Below are 20792 nucleotides of genomic sequence, written 5' to 3'. Positions count from 1 at the left end.
GTTTTCTGTCGCGCATTTTACTTTTAAACTCTGCCCGTAGGCACTAAGAGCGGAATCGAATTTACACGCGAAAGCTAAAAATTATCCGGCGCTTTTAAATTTATTATTTCTCGTAGTTATAAGACCTATCGTAAATTATAGCTTAAGACCCATAAAAATTCGAAACGTCGCTCCGAGTATAAAATTGACTTAAAAGAAATCCGATCGTTTTAATAAATTGAACCGGGTCGAAAACCGGGATAATTCGATTACGCTCGGCACGGCCACACCGTACGAATTTAGGCGATTACCACCCGAAATCGAAGCTACCTTAAAAGGCGGCCGACCGTCTTTACGGCTTCGTCCGGGCGTAGCATTCGACGATTCTCGATTTGCGACAGAATCGACAATTACGAATCGAGACGGAGATAACGCGTCCACTCGATCCCCCAACAACGGAGCGCGACGGGTATTAATGCGTCGCGGTATTCGAAGAGAAGGCAAATCTACGAGTAAAATTAAACATTTAATACGTAGAAATCGTCCTCCTTTTAATTTTTACCGACTTCCGATATTCGACCGATAAATATAATTGTTAAGGCAAAGTGCCGCTATTATAGATTATCGTTTGGTCAAATTGCGCGTAACACGATACGAACACGCCGTTACGAAGAAATCTACGTATATCGTTCGGATATTATTTATGCGGTTTCTGCTCGTATAATTCGTCGTCCAATTTTACTTTCTAGCACTCGCTTTTGTAAAGCCCGTTTCCTTCGATCGTGGAAGATCGGTCGCGGCATCGCGGTGATCGACGACACGTATTTCGACGTCAAATAATTGCGCTCTAACGATCGTACGAATTTCGATCGGTAAACGACCATCTATTCGATGCGTAAGAATTCTGTCGCTTAAATGATCTTTTTTCCGTTTTCGTCCCGTGGGCACTTTACGGTGAATATCACGGGTTCGGTGAGATCGCGACGGGAACGACCGAGTGGAGAGGGATTCGGATTCGACGTACCCAGTCCCGCCGTGGAAAATTCGCCACGTCGCCGACCCGAATTCGATTCCGGTTCCCCGACGGTAAGACGGGCGTCGGCCTTCGCTTCGGCCATTACGCGTGCGGCGGTGGTAATATCCGGATTCGTCCGTCGCGAAATGGCGAATTTCGGCTGTAGCGCCATCTCTTTTTACGTGAGAAAACTACGGTAAGACCCCGCTTAACGCGGGGGATGCGTTCCTAGACGACAAAGGGCTAAGCGAAACAGCGTTAAACGAGGTCGTTTTAACATAGAGTAAATAGGCGAACGAGCGACCGATAATAAACAGATTTTACTTTAATTTTAGGTTATTTTTATATTAATTTGCATAATAATATATGTTAAATAACACATTAACGTATGCGCGCGGAAATGTAAAGTACATTATTTGTGACGAAGGTTTTGGCTCTTCCGAAATTCTTAAGATCGCATCGAAAACGCCTCGTTTTTCGTTCGCACTCTTCAAAATCTGGATCGTCGCTACAATTTGATCGACGATTTCGGTTACGGTTACCAAACTTTACCGACGAAATCTCTAAAGAAATTCTTTTGGTTCTTCGTTTTCAAAATCTCCGTTTTCGAGTTCTGCACGAATTCCTCGTTCCGCCAGTTCTCGAAGATCGTCGTCGGTAAGGCCGTCACCGGAAACCCGCAGTAACTCGTCGATATCCCGCTCGTACCCGTCTCCTAGTCTGGCCGTATCGGTTAGGTTGACGATTCGGTCGACCTAACGATACAGCCACGGAAGTAGAAGACTCCTCTTGGCGTCGAGAATTCTGGGATACCTTCCACACTCCGTTCGCGCATTTATCAGTTAATTCTTGCCGGGCCGAGTCCGTATTTCCTACGGCGTCCACCATGTTATATTTTTTTCTAAAATCGCGCCGAACGATCGTAGATTTAAAGAAAGTACACCTTTTTGCCACCTTTAGCCGACGGGTTCGTGTTCGTAAATAATCGTATTATGTACGAATCGACGAAATGCTGCGAAAATTAAAATCGGAATAAATTTTCGGCTCGTTTTAGGCTTCGAGCAGACCGCGTTAAATCGAATCGGCGTTAAGCGGGGTCTTACTGTATTACGAATTTACCAAAAATATAAACGAAAAAATCGGATAAAATTCATATTATTTGGAAATCGTCGGAAAAGCAAAAATTACGTTACATTTCATTAAAAAAGTAAAGTACGCCAACGATATCCCGAATGAATTTGCAGAGCCGCGGAGTTGCCCTCGAAAATAAATCTGTGGCAGCAATTAGGCGGGTCGACTGTTTCGATCGCTAACGGATTTACGGCAACGCGTCGTCGAGTAATCTTCGCGTAAAATAATAGGAACGTGTTTCTAACACTTTGTTTCGATACTATCTTCCGTGAAATTTCTTATCGGGTTCCCGATTCCCTATAGAAATAACCGTATTTTCGGCTTTATTTTGAAAATTTCTTAATACTTAATGAATTATGGGCGACGTTACTGTAATAAATATACTTGAGATTTATTGAATTAAAAATATTAATTGCGCTTTTGCTAACATTAATTGTATTGTAGATCGGATTTTAAAATAAAAATAAATTAAAGCATCGTCCACATTCTTAATTCGTCTACGCAGCAAGAGTCCCATTTCATTAATTCCAGATCGTCTTTACGCAATCCGTAAACATCGACTGTAAATAAATAGACTACATTCCTTTAAACGATCGAAATATGTAAACGATTTAGAATTTAATCGATATACCGATCCATTCTCCGACGTTGATGTCTCCGAGTTGCTCCTTGGAAAATCCGGGAATTACCTTCGCTTTCTCAAACGTGGTCTTGGTTTCGATTTCTTTAAAATCACTTTCTTTCACTAAAATCCACGTGCCGTTCTTCAATCCGACGTAACTCCAGTTTCTTTTATCCGCGGCGTACGTAATCCCCGTGTCTGCATCGCATCCGACAACCTTTCCTATATTTCTCTGCAGAACTAAATGATATCGATATCGCGTATCGTCACCGATTTTCGCACGGACTCGATTAATGTTTCGTTTTAAAAATGCCAGCTTACCGTTCCATCGTTTCCCCTCGTCGAGAGTATAATAACACTTATTTCCACTGAAATAAATTAAAAAATTTAACGGTATTTAAATCTAAACAGACTTTGAACGGGACCAAAAAATAAATGAAAACAATTCGGATGATAAAATATAAAGGTTTTATACTGAATAAGTTTTCCTATTATTAACGAATAAAATTTTTCGCACCTCGGATGGTTTGTACACGTATCGCAGAAATATATTTCTTCGTCTTTACATCCTCCGACGAGATGTCGACCCGTATTCGCTAAAAGTTGATGATTCGGATGAGTTCGAGATTAATACGATAATAACTAGGAATAAACGATTTTAACCAGTACCTGGATCGTCGGAATACCACGTGGAGTCGGAATTACACTCGGCTGTAAAAGTTTTCCTTAGATAACAACGGCGATTTAAAAGATTTTGTTAAAATCTTACCTTTCTTTGCATTATCCACCGGGCATCCGTACAATTCGATTCTAACTCCGATATAATTGCTCGAGTCGTCGGGATCGCTGTTCTGTAAGATTACTAATTGGACAAACCTGCACGTCGCGGGTTTATCGAGCTGTGTTTCCGATAGATTCTCTTCGTAATTTGCCGTAGCCTGCGGAAGAGAATTCTTCGATTACGGACAAATGAAATATACAGAAAACTTTAACTCGTAGAATAAATTTACTTGAACCGCTAGTGCCCAATCGACTCCTGTCATTCCACATAAAAGTTTAAATTCGGTTACGTAACGCATTCCTTCGACTTTCTGTAAAACAACTTTGACAACTCTGACTATACGCAAGAAGTCAATTTGCAAATAGTCGTTACAAAATCCCGATCTAACCGGCGGCGACCAAACTTAATACGTGATTAAAATAAATACAAATACAATAATTTTAAAAATATTCTTACGAAAATAACCCTACCTTTTCCGTTATCTTCTCCTTGGCTGATAATCCTAGCGAAATGTGGTGCGTAATCTTCACTCGCCGCTGCGGATGCCGTTAACTGGCAATCGTCGATGACGGTCGGATCATCGATTCCTAATTTTTCTGTGCACTCTGTTCGAAAATATAAATTTGTAAATGGTAGGTGAATGTATTTTCGTAAATTTAATTGCACGGGATTTCGAAAGATCATCAAAACGGTGTGGTAAGACACGGATAAAAATGAAGAGAAGAGATTAAAGAAAATCCTGAATGGGAAAAGAACAAGGAATGTCTATGAAAAAATTTAGGGAAGTCTAACCCAACAAAATGGAACAGATAGCAACAGGAGAGAAATTCGGTCAAATCTCCGGCTTCGAACGTCTCGCTTTTCGAACAATTCGGTTTACGAACAACGGTTAGGAACGATTAAGTTCGAAAACCGAGGTTTGACTGTAACAGTAATATAATTATCAGTTTGATAAGAAAATCGAATAGAGAATAACAGGTTATTTTAATGAAATTATTTTGGTTAGGGAGGTTTCTCGTTGAATTCATTTCGTAACAAACAAATAATTATATTTGTTTATATTTCGATACATACTAACAATTTGCAATCGATACAAACCGGGGCAACATATTTCGTAATGAAGATGGCTCATTTCGGCACAGTAAAATAATTTATCTTCTTCTGGATTTTGAACAGGTGTAGAACGAAGAGTTTGCCTACATAATACTCGGTAAGGCACAGTAATGTTATTGCCACACATAGACGATTTCTGAAAACAATCTACTTTAACAGTAAATTCGACTTCTGCTACTTCACAAAATGCCAAGCTACCAAACTATAAATAAAAATTCCTATTATTTTATGTCCGTTTAATGTTAAATGTTCAAGTAAAGACTACTTACCGATATTCTTATGCCTCCGGATTGATTATTGAACGTTGGTTGTTCTTTAACGTTCCAACTCGTTACCGAATCCAATATTAAAAATGGTGGTGTATGTAAGTCTACGATGACTTCGGTTAATTCTGCTGTGGATTCATTGCTGTGCTGGATAGAAACCTTCAGCACAATATTATCTCTAAGAGTAAAATATTACATAATGCCACTTAATAAATAGTTAATTAGTATATAAACATCAATTCTGTCTTGGATATTGGCAGTGGTGATATTCGAAATAGTTAACAAAGGGTTCGCTAGCAGAAAATTTTTCCCCGACAATCACCGACAAACGAAATGAAAGTTTTGGCTAGAAATAAATACCTTTCTTGCGATATATCTAATAATCAATGGCGTAATTGGAGCGTAACAAACCCTGGGCGAAGACCAGGTAACAATAGTATACTGATGCTGTCGACCTTTCTCTTTTTTTGGGGGGGGGAGCAGAGAAATTTTTCACCCCGAATGGCACTGCTGATAATAGACAGATGTCATCGTCTATCGAAATACAATATCCTTTTCATTTCGCTGTCCGTAGCCCGACACGTGTTCCACGGCCATCTTGTATTATCTCGCGCGCGTGAGATTGTGGGATCTCTCTTATGACTGGGTCTGGTTTCGAGAACTCTCTCGAATCGATCGATCGCGATTAAACCTCGTTTCGGTCGAGATCGAAACGGTCGAGAGAGATCGCGCCGAGGCATAGTCCCCGACCTCGCTCACAATCTAGATTGAAATGCTCGGTGCGAACGGGGTATAAGGCTCTAGTTTAGCAGTGTTACAGAGTATAATACGTATATTTTAATATATTAAAAAAAAACAAAACCACTGAGAAATGTTCCGTGTGTTTAACAAGGTTCGGAAAACTGAAAATTTTAACAACGGGTTCGGCCGAACCTGTGCAAACCCGCCGAATATCACCACTGGATACTGGGAATGGTGCTTTGAAGAATGAAAAATTAAACTCAATCGCTATAGTATTAAAACATATGATAATATATAGGAATAAAGGTGATACGGGAAGGTGATAATTAAAGTTTCGGGCACCCGGTAGCTGACATCAAAACTTGTATTCCAAGATTCTTGTATGCAAAAGATGCAAAAAATTAGTTCGAAAACTTCTGCTAGGAGGCGCTTTATAGGAAATTACTCGAAACAAAACACGGTAAGTAACAAGGATCAACATTGTGATACTTTAATCTATTTGTATTAAGCATCACAAATAAAGTCAGTGAAAATAATGACATGTATGGCACTGCAAGTAAGAAAGCTGTAAAACACATTGAATATACTGATCATCGCCTTCAAATTTTACATCTGAAGCAGCCTCTGTAGAAATGTCTTATGCGGAACGAATGAATGGTTTTTGTTCTTTTTCATGTTTCCCTGCAAATTACTTTGTGGCATCTTTTTACAGTCTACGCACAAGTTTCGATTTCCATTCCTTAATGGTTATAGTTACAGAGTGCCTGTTTCAAAATAGGAAAATTTTATATATAAGTTATAAAGGGGCCATCATTAATGTTATTATATCTTATTACAAAGATTGCCTTTAGCCCTTGATATAACTAAATTAAATATAATATCTACTAATGTGAGGTAGATAATAATAAGGGCTTATCATACCAGTGATAATAGGCACAAGCACTCGGGAATCAATGTAAAACATTCGATGAAACAACGTTTTTGTACACCTTTTTGTTTTATTAAGTGTTCTACAATGATTCCCGAGTGCTTGTGCCTATTATCACTGGTACGATAAGCCCTTATTATTATCTACCTCACATTAGTAGATATTATATTTAATTTAGTTATTATATGTATAAAGTAATATCGACACGCATATAGTATTACGGAGTGGCTTATAAATGATCAAATGCAAGAACATTAATATAATTTATATCATACTTTCAATGCGTGATCCGGTGTGTGATATTTACAACTCAATTCTTAAATATCAACTATATTTAGTCTTATAAACGATCATAACTTAAATATATTGCGATGTAGAAATACATATAAATTAACATAAAAGATATCGCTCGTAAGACCCAAAAAGTTAACAAGTATAAAGGCTATACTGTAGACACGCCGAGTTATGTTGTCTCGGCGACGATTTGTCGCCCTGCCTAAGCATATTTAGACACAACGTTGCCGTTCATTTCCAAGATAGACCTGGCAGAGATAGCACTTTGCGCTTTGCAGACACGTGGCAGAAAACTAAAAAGAAAAAGGATCCGCTGGCTACATCAAATATCAGAAGACCGTTGGTTAAAACGAAAATTTTGCTCCTTATACGAAGAGCTACGAACTTATCCTTTAATTTTTTTTACTCATTTTCGAATGAATGTCAATAATTTTGACGAATTATAACTTCTAGTGGATCCTTCTATAAAACACAAAGACACGCAACTACGATTGGCTACACCGGCGGTGACTACGAGGTGAGATTCTATTTTTTGTCGACCCGTCTATTGACGGTGAGCGAAATAAAAACATCGATAGCCCTCGGTAGATCACCAAGGGCTACGAATGTTTTTATTTGACATCTCGGATCAACGAAACATCTCGCTTCTCATCTCCTTACAAATGTACAGCGAGTAATATATTAGGAATAAAATAAAATCGTGTTAAATTGTTTTTTGTTTAGAATTACAAAAAGAATACAACTAATTATTCTCCTAAATGCAAAATTTCTGAACCATCGGGCTCTAGCAAATAACTGCTTATATATGAACGCAGTGAATGATTTGAACCTCGATAATTCCTCTGCTTTTTGTCGAAAATTTCTGCAATTTTGCTGGGAAGTTTGTATTAGGGGTATGGATGTTACAGGTCGAGGTGGAGGAGGTTGTGTGTCATATCGAGTAGAGTCGGACTTAAATATTTTACTCGTTATTAGCATTTATTTCTACTCTGAAAACTAAGCTTTTTGCGATTTTATAAACTATATAAATAAAAATGTAATGTTCGTTTGTTTCTAATTGCTAATCTCCGAAAGTTCTTCACCGATCGCTTTGAAATTTTGACACAAAGTTGCATTCGAATACGCGCGTGTTTTTATATAATATAGCTGTCGAAATCCCCCCGCGGGGGAGAGGGACAAAATTAAGGTTTGCCGTGAAGAACTGAGCTTCTATTATACTATTTTAGATGCGGTTTTTCGCGTTTTTGATCGCGTTTTAATAGGGTACGTCGAGAGAATGTACACTAAGAAGGAATTTTTCGAAATTTCCCCCGCGGGGAAGTGTTATACGTTTATAATACAGTAGAGACTCGTAAATCGGAACCCTGGTAATCGGAATCGCCGGTTATCGGCACGATTATCAGTCGGACTGTGTTGTGCCGAATCGAACGTTTTTGATACTAAATTTACTTCTAAAGTATAATTTTCATGTTTTTATATTCTTCGATATATTTATTTTGTTTGTACAAAATGCAGAAATAATTTTTAACGATACGATAGCCTCGATTATTATTATAAACATTTTCGTTAGGCTTAAAATCGACGACAATTCAACACGAAGCGACACGCGACGGAGAAAAATTTGAACATCGGACAGGTTAATATATTTATTCGTACATAATGGGTAATCGGAACAAATCCCTAATCTGAACAACCCCAGTCCCCAATTGATTCCGATTTTCGGTTCACTACTGTAGATACATTTTGTGCCACAGCAACGCGTAGCGGGTACTCCTAGTAATCAATAATATACAAAATGTTTCGATAAACTATTATGAGAATGACGCCACACGCAATTTTAAGTGTTTTTTCCGGGAAAGTTATGCAACTCATTGTTGAATTTTTAAGATACGGGTATAGTACTTAGCTTTACTTTTAGACCTGGTTCCACTAGGTCTAAAAGTAAAGTTCGGCGAAAACATCTAAATAAAGGAAACTTAAAGGTTGCGAGATAGTATTTTTGGAATCAGGTTCTACAGTAAAACTCTGCATGTGAATATTAGTGAAAAAAGTTTTATGGCACAAAGTAATGCTGGAAGGCTTTTTATATGACAACGCTTGTTTTCCCGATTTATTATCGCGATGACCGCTTTACCAAAACTTCCTGTAGGCGCAATCTGTGCGCTTTATTATCCACACGTTGAGTCTTTACTACCACAAGTCCCTCAAAGTTCCGGGAAGGAACTTTGTTTCAAAATTCCTTCCCGAAGAAGCAGCCTATATACGTGCTTTCTTCTGGAAAGATAATATATCCTCCGAACACTTCGTCACCCACATTCGGTTCGTATCAAAATATTTATTCTTCATTTACAATAGACCATTCCCAGAAGTGTCTTCTAACGCATTCAATCACTGAGTGCTTAAAATCATTCACTGCGTTCATATATAAGCAGTTATTTGCCAGAGCCCGATGGTTCAGAAATTTTGCATTTAGGAGAATAATTAGTTGTATTCTTTTTGTAATTCTAAACAAAAAACAATTTAACACGATTTTATTTTATTCCTAATATATTACTCGCTGTACATTTGTAAGGAGATGAGAAGCGAGATGTTTCGTTGATCCGAGATGTCAAATAAAAACATTCGTAGCCCTTGGTGATCTACCGAGGGCTATCGATGTTTTTATTTCGCTCACCGTCAATAGACGGGTCGACAAAAAATAGAATCTCACCTCGTAGTCACCGCCGGTGTAGCCAATCGTAGTTGCGTGTCTTTGTGTTTTATAGAAGGATCCACTAGAAGTTATAATTCGTCAAAATTATTGACATTCATTCGAAAATGAGTAAAAAAAATTAAAGGATAAGTTCGTAGCTCTTCGTATAAGGAGCAAAATTTTCGTTTTAACCAACGGTCTTCTAATATTTGATGTAGCCAGCGGATCCTTTTTCTTTTTAGTTTTCTGCCACGTGTCTGCAAAGCGCAAAGTGCTATCTCTGCCAGGTCTATCTTGGAAATGAACGGCAACGTTGTGTCTAAATATGCTTAGGCAGGGTGACAAAACGGATTTTAGCTCGGTGTGCTCGGGCGAGCAACAAAACGTCTACGAGGCAATATACCGCGGTGTGTCTACAGACTAAAGATCTTTTGCAATGCAGCGTACTTTACGAAAACGATGCGAGAAGAGTTCCTCGTCGTTTATTTTATGAAAATATATTGCTTTAACAAATTAAATTAAAAATCAATTCTTTTAAAAGTTCTTAGATAGACGGATTCGTTCGATTCGTATGGTCGACAGACCTTTGGACTTCTGTTAGGAAAGTCTAAAGGTTTGCTAACCGTGTGAATTGCGATCTGTTTTTAACATTTCTCTCGTAAAACTTAATTGTTAATTATCGAAGGAAACGGAAATATGCGTGAAGGTACATACTTGCAATCACCACCGCTTTTAACCACATCGACCATCAAATTCGCCGTTTCTTTGCCGTCTCTTTGAACGACAAATGTTTGTTCTAGCTCGTTACTTTCACCATTAATTGTTACCGAAATAGAGATTTTCTGTTCCGATTCGTGTTCGGCTTTAACGTGATCCGTCAATTCAACCGATATATTAAAGTTGACTTCGTCGTCTTCTTCAACTTTATTCATTAGTATGATATCTAGAAGATGTAATAAATTAATTAAGAGTTTATATCATTCCAAATAAGAATTAAATATATCGAAAGCTCACTCGTGTTGCCCAAATATCCTATATCAGCTTCGATTGTGTTATTTTGGCAAGTGGAAGCTTCGGAGCTTAAGACGTAATCTTCTCGAATATTTGAGCACGGTATATTCCTTCCCGAAGATGCAAAGTGCAAACCGTGAAAAACAAAAACGGGTCTATCGTCCGAAATTGCAGATTTTACTGTTATCGTCATCTTCTGTATATAATTCGGTTCTACCTTTATTTTGAATGGTACCAAAATGTTCTCTCTTACTCTAATTGGAATACTTTCTTCCAATAATTTCACCTCTATATTTTCCTGAAAAATAGTTTTACCTTTTTCTAACTGAATTTTATACCGGATTATCCAGAAGTCATTTGACGTAACAGAAATTTGCATTACTATATCGATGGCAAATGCCCCGGGACTTCTGGATTACTCGGCAGAAACGTGTGAATTTTTGGAGGAATATTTCTAATCAATTTGGCATTAAAACTAAATATTTACTTACTGGAGGATCGTAACTTTTTCCTTTAATAAATTTTGCATTTAACACAGGTAAATCATCAATTGTTCTTTGCCCAATATTAAATTTTACTTTTATATTAATTTTGTCATTTTCAATATAATCCGTGGGATATATTGCAGCCTTCAATTGTATCTAAATTTTCAAAAATAAACTTAAAATATATTATTTGCAATAATCACGTATGCAATTATATGAATAGCGCTTACTAAATTGGCAGAATTATTCTCTCGATCGATGTAAGAATTGCATACAGTCCAAAGACGTACGAGAGCAACTTGGTCCGGTGCGCAGTCTTCGCTGTTTTAATAGAAAATTTGTATTTGAAAACATATTTTACTCTAAAAAGTCACCGGAACTTACCACGGAGAGATTGTCTTCAGTGCTTCTGGTTTAAAACAAGGATAATTTGCGCCAAAATACCCGACTCCGACTGAACAAACTTCAAATTTGTGGTTCTCGTGATCGGGATTTATTATCGTAACAGCCAAATCGGCAGCGCAGAATTCTGGAAGCTCTATATCTAGAATTACAAACATGGGAGCATCGATAGCAACTTCGTTTTCGGGATTTAATGTTAAATTTAACGTTTTTACATCTTCACACTGCGAATGAGTTAGTATAAACAACAATTATTAAATAATTTTGAAAATTTTAAATCTCAATTTTTAATTTATTTTTATTTTACCATTTCTGGAATAGAAGTTTCAACTACAGGGATAATTAATTCGTCAGACTTTTTATCGATTCCATAATCAACTTCCCACCGAAGCTTTTGGTCGTCCGTTGCATCGTGTGATACTGGTACAATAGCAATAACCACCAATTCGTTATCTAGTGATGATTGGTCCGAATCGGGACTTCCTGTAATGGGATATAATATTAATATTAATAAATAAAACATGTCGCTTTACCTAAAACATCCTAACACCTGTGTTTGATAAGGCTTTCAATTCAATTACTGCACTCTGCATTCCTTTTGTGTCGCCTTCGTAAGGTTCATATTTTGCAGAAGTCTCGTGGTCTACGCATGGCAAATGCTTTCCTGTGCTATTAATTCGAATAACACACACATTACTTGTTTCCGTCAAAGCTGTCACTTTAATTACATATCTACCAATTGAATCGGGGGCAGAATTTATATTTATCGATATTTGCAACGGATAACCGGCAGCTATGGTTTCTGTCAATGGTTTAACGGTTATAATTGGTTCCTTATCCTAAAATTAATGGAAATAGCGTTAATTTTCAATAGTAATATAATTTATTGAACAGTATTTTAAACGTCACCTCTTTAATAACTACATCTTCTCCGGAAAACGTATATTTAATTTCAGATGCCCACATTGATTTCGAGCCAATAGTCAATCCAATTGCTAATTCGTACTTAGTTTCATCCACTGGTTCAGAACATTCTGGTATCGAAGCCACAACTTTAATAATAAAACGGTTTTTCTCGTCTTCTTCTTCTCTGTTTATGGCTCCAACATCTCCTAATTTCAATACAACTCTGTTGCTATTTAAACACGCCGCTTCCGAAGGATTTCTTAAATAGAAAAATGACATTTTATCTCCAACAATTCCACTTATGTAGAGCATCTCCCCGAATATACTTACATTAAACTATACGTAGCGTTTTGATTGATATCAGCGATATGCGCCCTCATGCAAGGAAGATGAGTTCCTACTTCGAGTACTTCACTCGTACAGATTTTAAGAACTGAATTTTCGTCGGCTGCACCCTCAAATACTAAATCTCCGTAGCTAATTCCTCCTGACACGAATACGTTGACGAGAAAAGCAATCGCTCCTTCATCGTACAGAGTATCCCACGATACCGCATTATCAACTAAGACTGAAGGAACGGGAGGATCTGACTATAATGATAATGAATTAATAATAATTATCAAACTTTTGTATATGAGGGCAAGTCAATAATTATTTGCATTATGTTTTCAAAATTTGTCGTAGCTACAGATTTCTTACAAGAATAACCACCGAAGGCCAAGTGCACAAAACTACTGAATATCGGTGGCAGGGCCGAATGGCCGAACGGTCAAGGTGGCAGCCTACCGCTCCGGGGGACCCGGGTTTGAATCCGAACGGGTCGAAATATCCCCGGGAATTTTTTGGGGGTGGTCCGTCCGGATATGTCGGGCCCCCGTCCCTCGCCATCCGGTTGCCCCATTGTGGGCCTGGTCGAACCTATAATGGGCTTGCTAAAAAGAGGCCCTCTTAGTGCCACAGGGCGGAACGAGTTTAAAAAATATTGGTGGCAGATTCGCGTCTCACTAACTGAATGGCCGCGCGGAGTATTCTCTTGTTTTCTTCGTCTGTATATCACTTAAAAAGGAGTAGTTTCCCATAGATAGTCCATCTGGAAGGCACCTCCATGGTAATTGAGAACCAAGTGTTGAGTTTTCTTATTTCATCAATTCAATCTTTACAAGAATATCATTTTCTAACGTAGTCCATTTTAGTCAATGCCAATGCCTAATCCAGCGCGTCAAGCTTTCCTATACCTTCAGGAAAATGCTGAGAAAAGGACCACTGTTTCACTACTTTCTTTATCTGTGGCAAATCGTTGGCTTCTTCGAATGAACAAAACACACGAGTTTTTAAAAAGCAGTCTTTTGTATTGTACGGATGCTCTACCACCGAGCTCAGTTCCCGGAAGGTTTCAACAGGAGGTGCAATGATACAACACCTTGTGACATTTTCTGTCAAATTGTAGACTTTAATTTCTCACGCAGCACCTCACACTAACGAGCGCTGTATGTTTTCCAGTCCTCTTTTGACAATATTTCATTTCTCAATGAGTAAGAAGTGAAGAGTGCTACGAATCGATGGCTCACCTTTCGAAATATTTTTATGAAGACAAAAATGTCTGTTTAAACGATAGAACATGAATATTAAAAGCCGGAAATTGTTGAAAATTGATGTCTTTTGTAGTGAATTTTAAAATGACATTGCGGATAATTATTGATTCACCCTAAAAGAGTTAAAATTTGAAAAAAAAACACATACAGGTCCTTTAATGACTAAATTCCCAACCGGAAATGACTCAAATCCGTTTGCAGTTTCAACCAAAATATCTGGTTTTAGTTTTGTTCCAGACGTCGATTTATCATGGGTCGCTACTTTCATCACAATTTCTACAAGTACCAGGGAATCGTTGTATTTTCCAGGATTTCTCTTTAAAAAATATCACAAATATGATACAAATCAAAACTAATATAATTGCTGTAAAAAGTACAAATACCTGATCAACAATATATATTCTGTTTAATTTAAACAAATATGTTTTTTCTTCGGTATTTTCCGATGGAACATCGACATCGCAGGGCACATAAGGGATATTAAAAGTGTAATCTGCCCTTACGAATCTAGCCGCACACGGCTCCAACTGTTCTTTGTCATCCTCTTTCGGCACGACTACTTTAATCCTGCAATTAAAATATCCTCCCAAATCTTCCATATACATATAATTAAGAATCGATACCAAACTTCCAGGTGCAACATCTCGATCTTCACTCGGAGAAATTTGAACATCTTTAGGATATATTGCCTAAAAAATTGATTTAAAAATTGAAAATTATTACTTAAAATATATTTCATCCCGTATAATTTAAAATAATTATTTACCGGAGAATCTTCTTCCCTTTCTTTGATTGTTACTTTAATTATTGAAGACCAAACTTTAGTCTCATCGAGCAAAATTCCTGCATTGATATCGACTTCTTTTCCTACATTGTTTGTATCGTTAATGGCATATATAGAGAACGTAAATGTAATCTTCCTATCGTCATCCACCTGTTCTTCATTCGGAGGACCTAAAATGTAAAAATATTTACGTTATTTTGACAAAAATCGCTTTAAAAATGTAGGTACTCACCAGTATTAGTAATCACGCCGAGTCTCAATCGAGCTTCGGTGTTCAAACACATTTTATTGTCACTCTCATAGGTCGCATTATAATAATATATATCTCGAGGTATACAATCGAAATATTTTCCAAATTCTGTAGGATTTTTTAAATCATTAATTCAAATACCTTAACAAAATTGATAAATTTACGAGAGCTAAATGTACAGTACCTTTCACTCCTAAATGACCAACCGACAAGACTTCATTGTTATCGACCCACACAATAACAGTAACTACAGACGATCGTGATACGATTATAGCATCAATAGTAAATACATTCCCTTTATCTACATTTATATCCGTCGATCCATCGACAGTAACCTTAATTCCCGGAGAATCTTCGGGCTAGAAAGTTTTTAAAACGATTTTATATATTATGTGTAATAAAAATATCGGGGAGTTAATGAGAAAATCTTTGCCAGTTGTGATTGACTCGTCCTTACGAGATAATTAATTGGTTAACGCAAACTCTCACGATTACGCCCATTACGAGTGCAAGTTTTAGGAAGCGAATGGCTGAGGAACGGTACGAGTGAGAGACGAAATGTGTGGATAAAGGACAACGCGGATAAAAGACGGCAAAACGAGAAACGGGAACTCGGCAAATCGATCGTTTCCGTTATTTCTGTCTCTGCGGATTTTTTTAAGCCTAAAATTTTATCTCTTACTTACCGACTTATTTGGAGTAACGGAATATTGAGAAAGCCAAACATAATTTTCCTTATTAAACTCGGCACCTGTCGTGACGTAATGTTCTACCTCGTACGTCGTATCCGGATTGGCCACCGGAGTGACGAAAAACTCCACGACGATTTCACTTTCGGAACCTTTATTTGTTATTTCACCAAACTCGACTATCACACGATCGGCCTGGAAGAAAGCGGGCACAAATTCATTCGTACAAATCATTAGCGAAGCAATAATTGCATTTTGGTTTAAAATATTCATAAGTTAGTTTATAAATGATATTAAGAATCACGTCTTAAGATAATACAGATGCAGACAAAAATCTTTCGAGATGTACAGAAATTATAACGGTCAATGTCATTTTCTTAGTTTTTCTTTGCTAAAGATAAGCTCGGCACGCGCGACATTTTATGTATTTGGCTTCGCGGCGCAAAGCTTATCTTTACCGAACAAAAACTTTTAACAAAAAACATTTGACTGTCGTCTAATTAAATTGTCGCATTTCGTTTACATTTCGGGTGCTTTTGTTTGGATAGAGATTGTTTTTGGTTAATGATTGTATTGTTACATCCGGATCCAAGACGCTTTCCACACGCCGCGGCGTTTTATCAGGAATTGAAAAATTTATGGAATATCATGGAAAACTTTGGATTAAAAAGTTTTAATCGGCATAAATTTTGACTTTTGTTTGTTATTCTGGATAACGTTTTGAATAAAGACCATTCGTTTCTATGCAATTTTACCCTTATGAGCATAAAATTAATCGACGAAAGTAAAATAGATCTATGAGGAAACTCCCGTAAACATTGACCCATCGATCCGGATCCGGAAATTTCGCAATGGTGTCGCTGATAACCAGAGCTCAAGTGTATAATTTGAGCTTTGTAGACCCATTAGTTTTTTCTCTAGGAACGTCCGCGGAAGAAAAGAATAAAATACAGCTTTTTGGCGATTTTTGCACTTTTCGATTGATTATATTTCGGCAACCGCATTATAGAAAATCTTGAAATTTTGCACATTACCTAAGAAAACAATTGTTTTTCGAACGGGATATTCGGAATTACTTCGGCTGTTTGGAGGAGGAGAAATCGGCGACTTTGATTCCTGAAATATAGTCAGTCAATGACTTTTTTACTTGGCGCGGAGTGACTGCCGTGCTCCCGATTTTGTTTTAATTATTTTTTTTTATTTGTTTGTACATCGCACGACCTAAACTCTTAGGCAGTTTTAAGTTATGCGAAACTCTTTAATATAAAATGTATATCATATAAATTAAATTAAACATAAATTTATATCGGGCCACATTTGTACTGTACAGTTCGTAAGGTAAACAAGACGCTAAGTTGCAGCTTAGCGCCTTGTATTATGAGTCTATATATAACTGTACACCTCATGCTTTTTACATGTATTTAGTGGAAGGAAAAGACTCGCTATAAATTAGGGCCACAACGAGTCTAAATCTAGTCCCGTGTAAACCTTTCGTACGATAGTCGATATTGCCAAAATCTTAGTTAAACGAGCGTGTTACGTTCTTTTCGCGTAACGTTTTAATTGAAAACGTTACGTGGGAATTCATTGTACAGAATTTCGAAAACCGAAGAAAGAGTTATTGATAAGAATACATTTAAGAGCGTATGAGGGAAAACTAAGACAAAAAACTAAGTTGCCCACGAGACTTTGAAGAAGTGAACACGGTATAAGCGATCGTCGGATACTTATGCACCTTTATCGAACGTTCGAAGAAGAAATAACTGTTTTCTGATATTTTCAGAACTTCTAAAAGCTCAATTAACTGAAAATTTGTAATAAAGGTAAATTTAAATAAGAGAACTTAACTGATATTTATCTAGAGAAACTCACCACTGTTATATCGTTCCAGATTGTCTTCACTTGTGGTTCCCCAATCGAATACGTAATGGAACTGCTACCAGTCATCACTGCAACACCGCAAATTGCTAATGTTGGTATGTAACTGTCATTACACACTTGTTTAGTAAATATTTCTGCAGTAACATCTAATGCCGAAATTGTCGGTATAGTTCCAATTAATTCAAAACTGACAATTTTGCCAACCTCCAATTTTGTTTCGTCTCCATCTTTCTTTTTTAATTCGAAATAATTTTGAGACTCAGACTGGTCCTAAAAACACAAAATATTCATCATTTTCTTACTGTGTATATTAATTTAAACTCGAAATAAATGATTTTATTATTAACCAGCAGACGTGCCGGGGAAAGTAATAAGGGCAAACATTAAAACGTATACCGTATTAAACGTTTGGTTTATTAGGCCTATAGCCTACTATTGTTATTACGAGGTGTCGAGGGGTTCGATCGGGAAAGAGTGGAGTGTCCGGGTTACGTATTAGACTATATTTTTCGTTAGGTCTCAGAGAGTGCCTACAAACAATTTGGTCGAGATCGGTCGAAGGGTTTGGGAAGTTATGGGGGAGAAATCCGGAAAAGTGGGATGTCAAGGTTTTATATCCTATATTTTCTGCGGGGTTCAGCGGAGTAAATATAAAATACTTTGTATAGGTCAGTCAACAGATTTACAAGTTTATAGAAAAGAGACAGTAGGCATTCTATTTTATATATTTTATATACATTTTTATAGTAAATACCTGTCTTTTTTCTCTACGAAGCGGAGTATATTGCATATTTGACAACACATTTTTACGAATTTCTCTTGTTTTATTGGAAGTTGCACCCGTTTTTATGTAAAATTTTACCTGTAAAATATACAATAATTTTATAAATTATTTAAAATTTAATTAATAATGTTTTTAATATAAAATTAGAAATATTTCGCACTTAACCTTGATCGAACTGTTGTGCTTTTCGTCGTAGTTTACACCCTTCGCTTTAATATATATAGTGTGAACGTGGACGGATAAAAGACCATTTGGATCTTTAATAAACACTTGTCCGGTTATACTGTTTATGGTAAAATAATTTTTTATATCAAATAAGTAATATCGAATCGTCGAACAGTCACATTTTGTCGAATTTCTTCCGCACGTGCTGACAAAATCCTCATCCGTTGCTTTAGCACGATACACCGCCTCTAACATCTTGGGATCATCGATATATACAACATCATCGGGATGCGTAAAGAGTGGAGGATGTTTATCCTCTAAAATTATAAATTTTTTTTAATATAAAAGCTTCACTTTATTGTCTCGTGTTTTATTAAATTTAAAAGTAAACATACGCGCGTGTAAAAGCTAATAATTTACCGTAAATATCGCAGCTATCGCCCTGGTAACACGCATCACATATACAGTGTCCTGTAACATCGCAGTTTCCGTGGTAACAGGGTATTGATCTGGTCGGAATGTGAAAATGTTCAAATAAATCGTGTTTGTAAAGTTTTAAACTTTAAAAACCCGTAATATATATCTTAAAAGACGATAGAAACGTGCCACTTATCATCGGATTTATCAAGAAAATGTAAATATCAGAAAATTAATACGTATACATTTAAATGCAGTCAAAACCTTCGAACAACGGCCATTGACGGAACAAAAAACGGCCGTTTGTATATATTTCAAAAAAGAAACCTTCCGGAAAAAGGTAACCGTTATTTAAAACGTTAATTTGGATTAGAATATTCATTATAATCAATTTTATTCGAATTATGGCTTAAACTTGAAATTAGAAGAAAATAATTAAAAAATTTGAATTACCTTTGGCAAAATTCTTCCGGACAATCGTCGCCGTATTTCGTACAAAATTTAACGCAAACACTTACTAAAACGAATTTAAAAATAATTCATAAGTCGGTCGATTTTTTAATATAAAAAGGGTTTGGACATCGGAAAGGGTTCGTTAGCTACAGATTGACAAGCTCTAAATAAATATCGGTTGCCTTTTGTTATTCGTTAAATATACAAATAAAAGGGGATATTTTATTGTTTGCAACAGTAATAAACAGAAAGTGTTTTTAAGTTTTTAATCATTTCAAATTCATTTTTTTCTCAGATACTGAAATATATTGATATATAAACACCGTTTATCTTCACTTAATGCTGTAAATTTACGTAAATTTTACCTTTTAATCTTTAAAATTTCTTTTAAAAATCTCTAGAAATTAATCCACGGTAGAAAATTAAATACATTTTTTTTAAATAATATTAAGGACTGTCCGCTCGTAACTCTAAAACTGTGCTAAAATAATAGTTTATACATTTTAATAATAAAACTTGGAAAATGTTAAATATAATATATTCGAGTCATTAAGTAAATAAATTTAAGTATAATTATATTTTTAACTATAAAAGGATTTGCGTAATTATTTGGTACGTTCGTTTGTCTACACGCGTTCGATTTATGTCGAAAATCTTTTAGAATATTAAGAAGAGACAATAATAAATTCGAAGGGACCTATACGAAATTTTGGAAGAAAAAAAATTTGTATTTAAAATTTGATAAAATACCTTTCAAGAAAATGACGATAAGGATTACAGTTTTTTCCATTGTTTCGTCCGTGTTGTACATTGGAAAATAAATATTAACAAAGAGCGGGAATGTTTATACATTTGTGTTGCTTAGTACCTTATCTGGTGCGTGTTTAAATGATACATCGCGAGACTTTGGTGGAAAAAATAAATAAATATTCAAATATTTTCTAGAATTTCCATCACGAAATATTTTGATGTTCCGTGATCCGGGAATCGTCACGAAACTTTTTCGTCACTGGATTGGATCGGATTGGATCGAATTGGATCGAGAGATCTGCGAAGAATGTCTCTCGGGAGGATTTTAAAGAAAACAAACTAGCCCCTGTTTGGGTGTTAGACACGTGAGAAAAATCCCTCTCGATCGGTCAGTAGATTGGGTGCGAACCCGAGACCAACTACAAATATTCGGTGGTTAATGAAAAAGGCCCGCCACTCGGCCGTGGTGGGCCTTTTTCATTATCGTTATTAAATTATTCATCCGTATGCGCAAGAAAATATGAAAAACTTTTTTTATTTAATAGAGTTATATGATGATTTGTTTCCAAGAAATAGACCCTTTTCGTCAAATGCTAACCAGGAAGAGCTATGGAATGAGTATAAAGATTACTTATATCATAATTGCGAAAATACGTAAGTC

At 36.5% G+C, this 20792-nt stretch overlaps 1 protein-coding gene across 1 annotated transcript; it reads right to left on the bottom strand.

The window, feature by feature from the left end:
• Nucleotides 1–2491: 2491 nt before the first annotated feature.
• LOC136974486 (uncharacterized) lies at nucleotides 2492–20192 on the bottom strand. The gene is made up of 31 exons (XM_067269396.1): nucleotides 20132–20192; nucleotides 19382–19445; nucleotides 18932–19020; nucleotides 18512–18828; nucleotides 18317–18424; nucleotides 17554–17832; nucleotides 15679–15876; nucleotides 15177–15351; nucleotides 14975–15100; nucleotides 14725–14912; nucleotides 14342–14647; nucleotides 14107–14274; nucleotides 12697–12956; nucleotides 12370–12625; nucleotides 12011–12299; nucleotides 11768–11943; nucleotides 11443–11684; nucleotides 11289–11379; nucleotides 11065–11214; nucleotides 10577–10871; nucleotides 10277–10505; nucleotides 4911–5085; nucleotides 4627–4843; nucleotides 3999–4133; nucleotides 3758–3930; nucleotides 3517–3685; nucleotides 3417–3458; nucleotides 3265–3343; nucleotides 3069–3115; nucleotides 2757–2987; nucleotides 2492–2685 (listed from the first exon to the last, which is right to left on the bottom strand). The coding sequence occupies exons 1-31, from the start codon at nucleotides 20190–20192 to the stop codon at nucleotides 2594–2596; spliced, it is 5427 nt and encodes a 1808-aa protein (XP_067125497.1). The 3' UTR covers nucleotides 2492–2593.
• Nucleotides 20193–20792: the final 600 nt, after the last annotated feature.

The sequence above is a fragment of the Centruroides vittatus genome, unplaced genomic scaffold (genome assembly GCF_030686945.1).
Source record: "Centruroides vittatus isolate TY-2023 unplaced genomic scaffold, ASM3068694v2 contig_349, whole genome shotgun sequence".
Taxonomy (NCBI): domain Eukaryota; kingdom Metazoa; phylum Arthropoda; class Arachnida; order Scorpiones; family Buthidae; genus Centruroides; species Centruroides vittatus.
Note: the sequence above shows the minus strand (reverse complement) of the source record. Positions and strands in the feature narration are given on the sequence as shown.

Coding starts and splice junctions, on each gene's coding strand:
- LOC136974486 (XM_067269396.1), bottom strand. CDS start 20,192: ATGTACAACACGGACGAAACAATGGAAAAAACTGTAATCCTTATCGTC. Junction 3,459..3,516: donor GGTGGATAATGCAAAGAAAG/GTAAGATTTTAA, acceptor AAACTTTTACAG/CCGAGTGTAATTCCGACTCC. Junction 3,344..3,416: donor GTGGTATTCCGACGATCCAG/GTACTGGTTAAA, acceptor ATCAACTTTTAG/CGAATACGGGTCGACATCTC.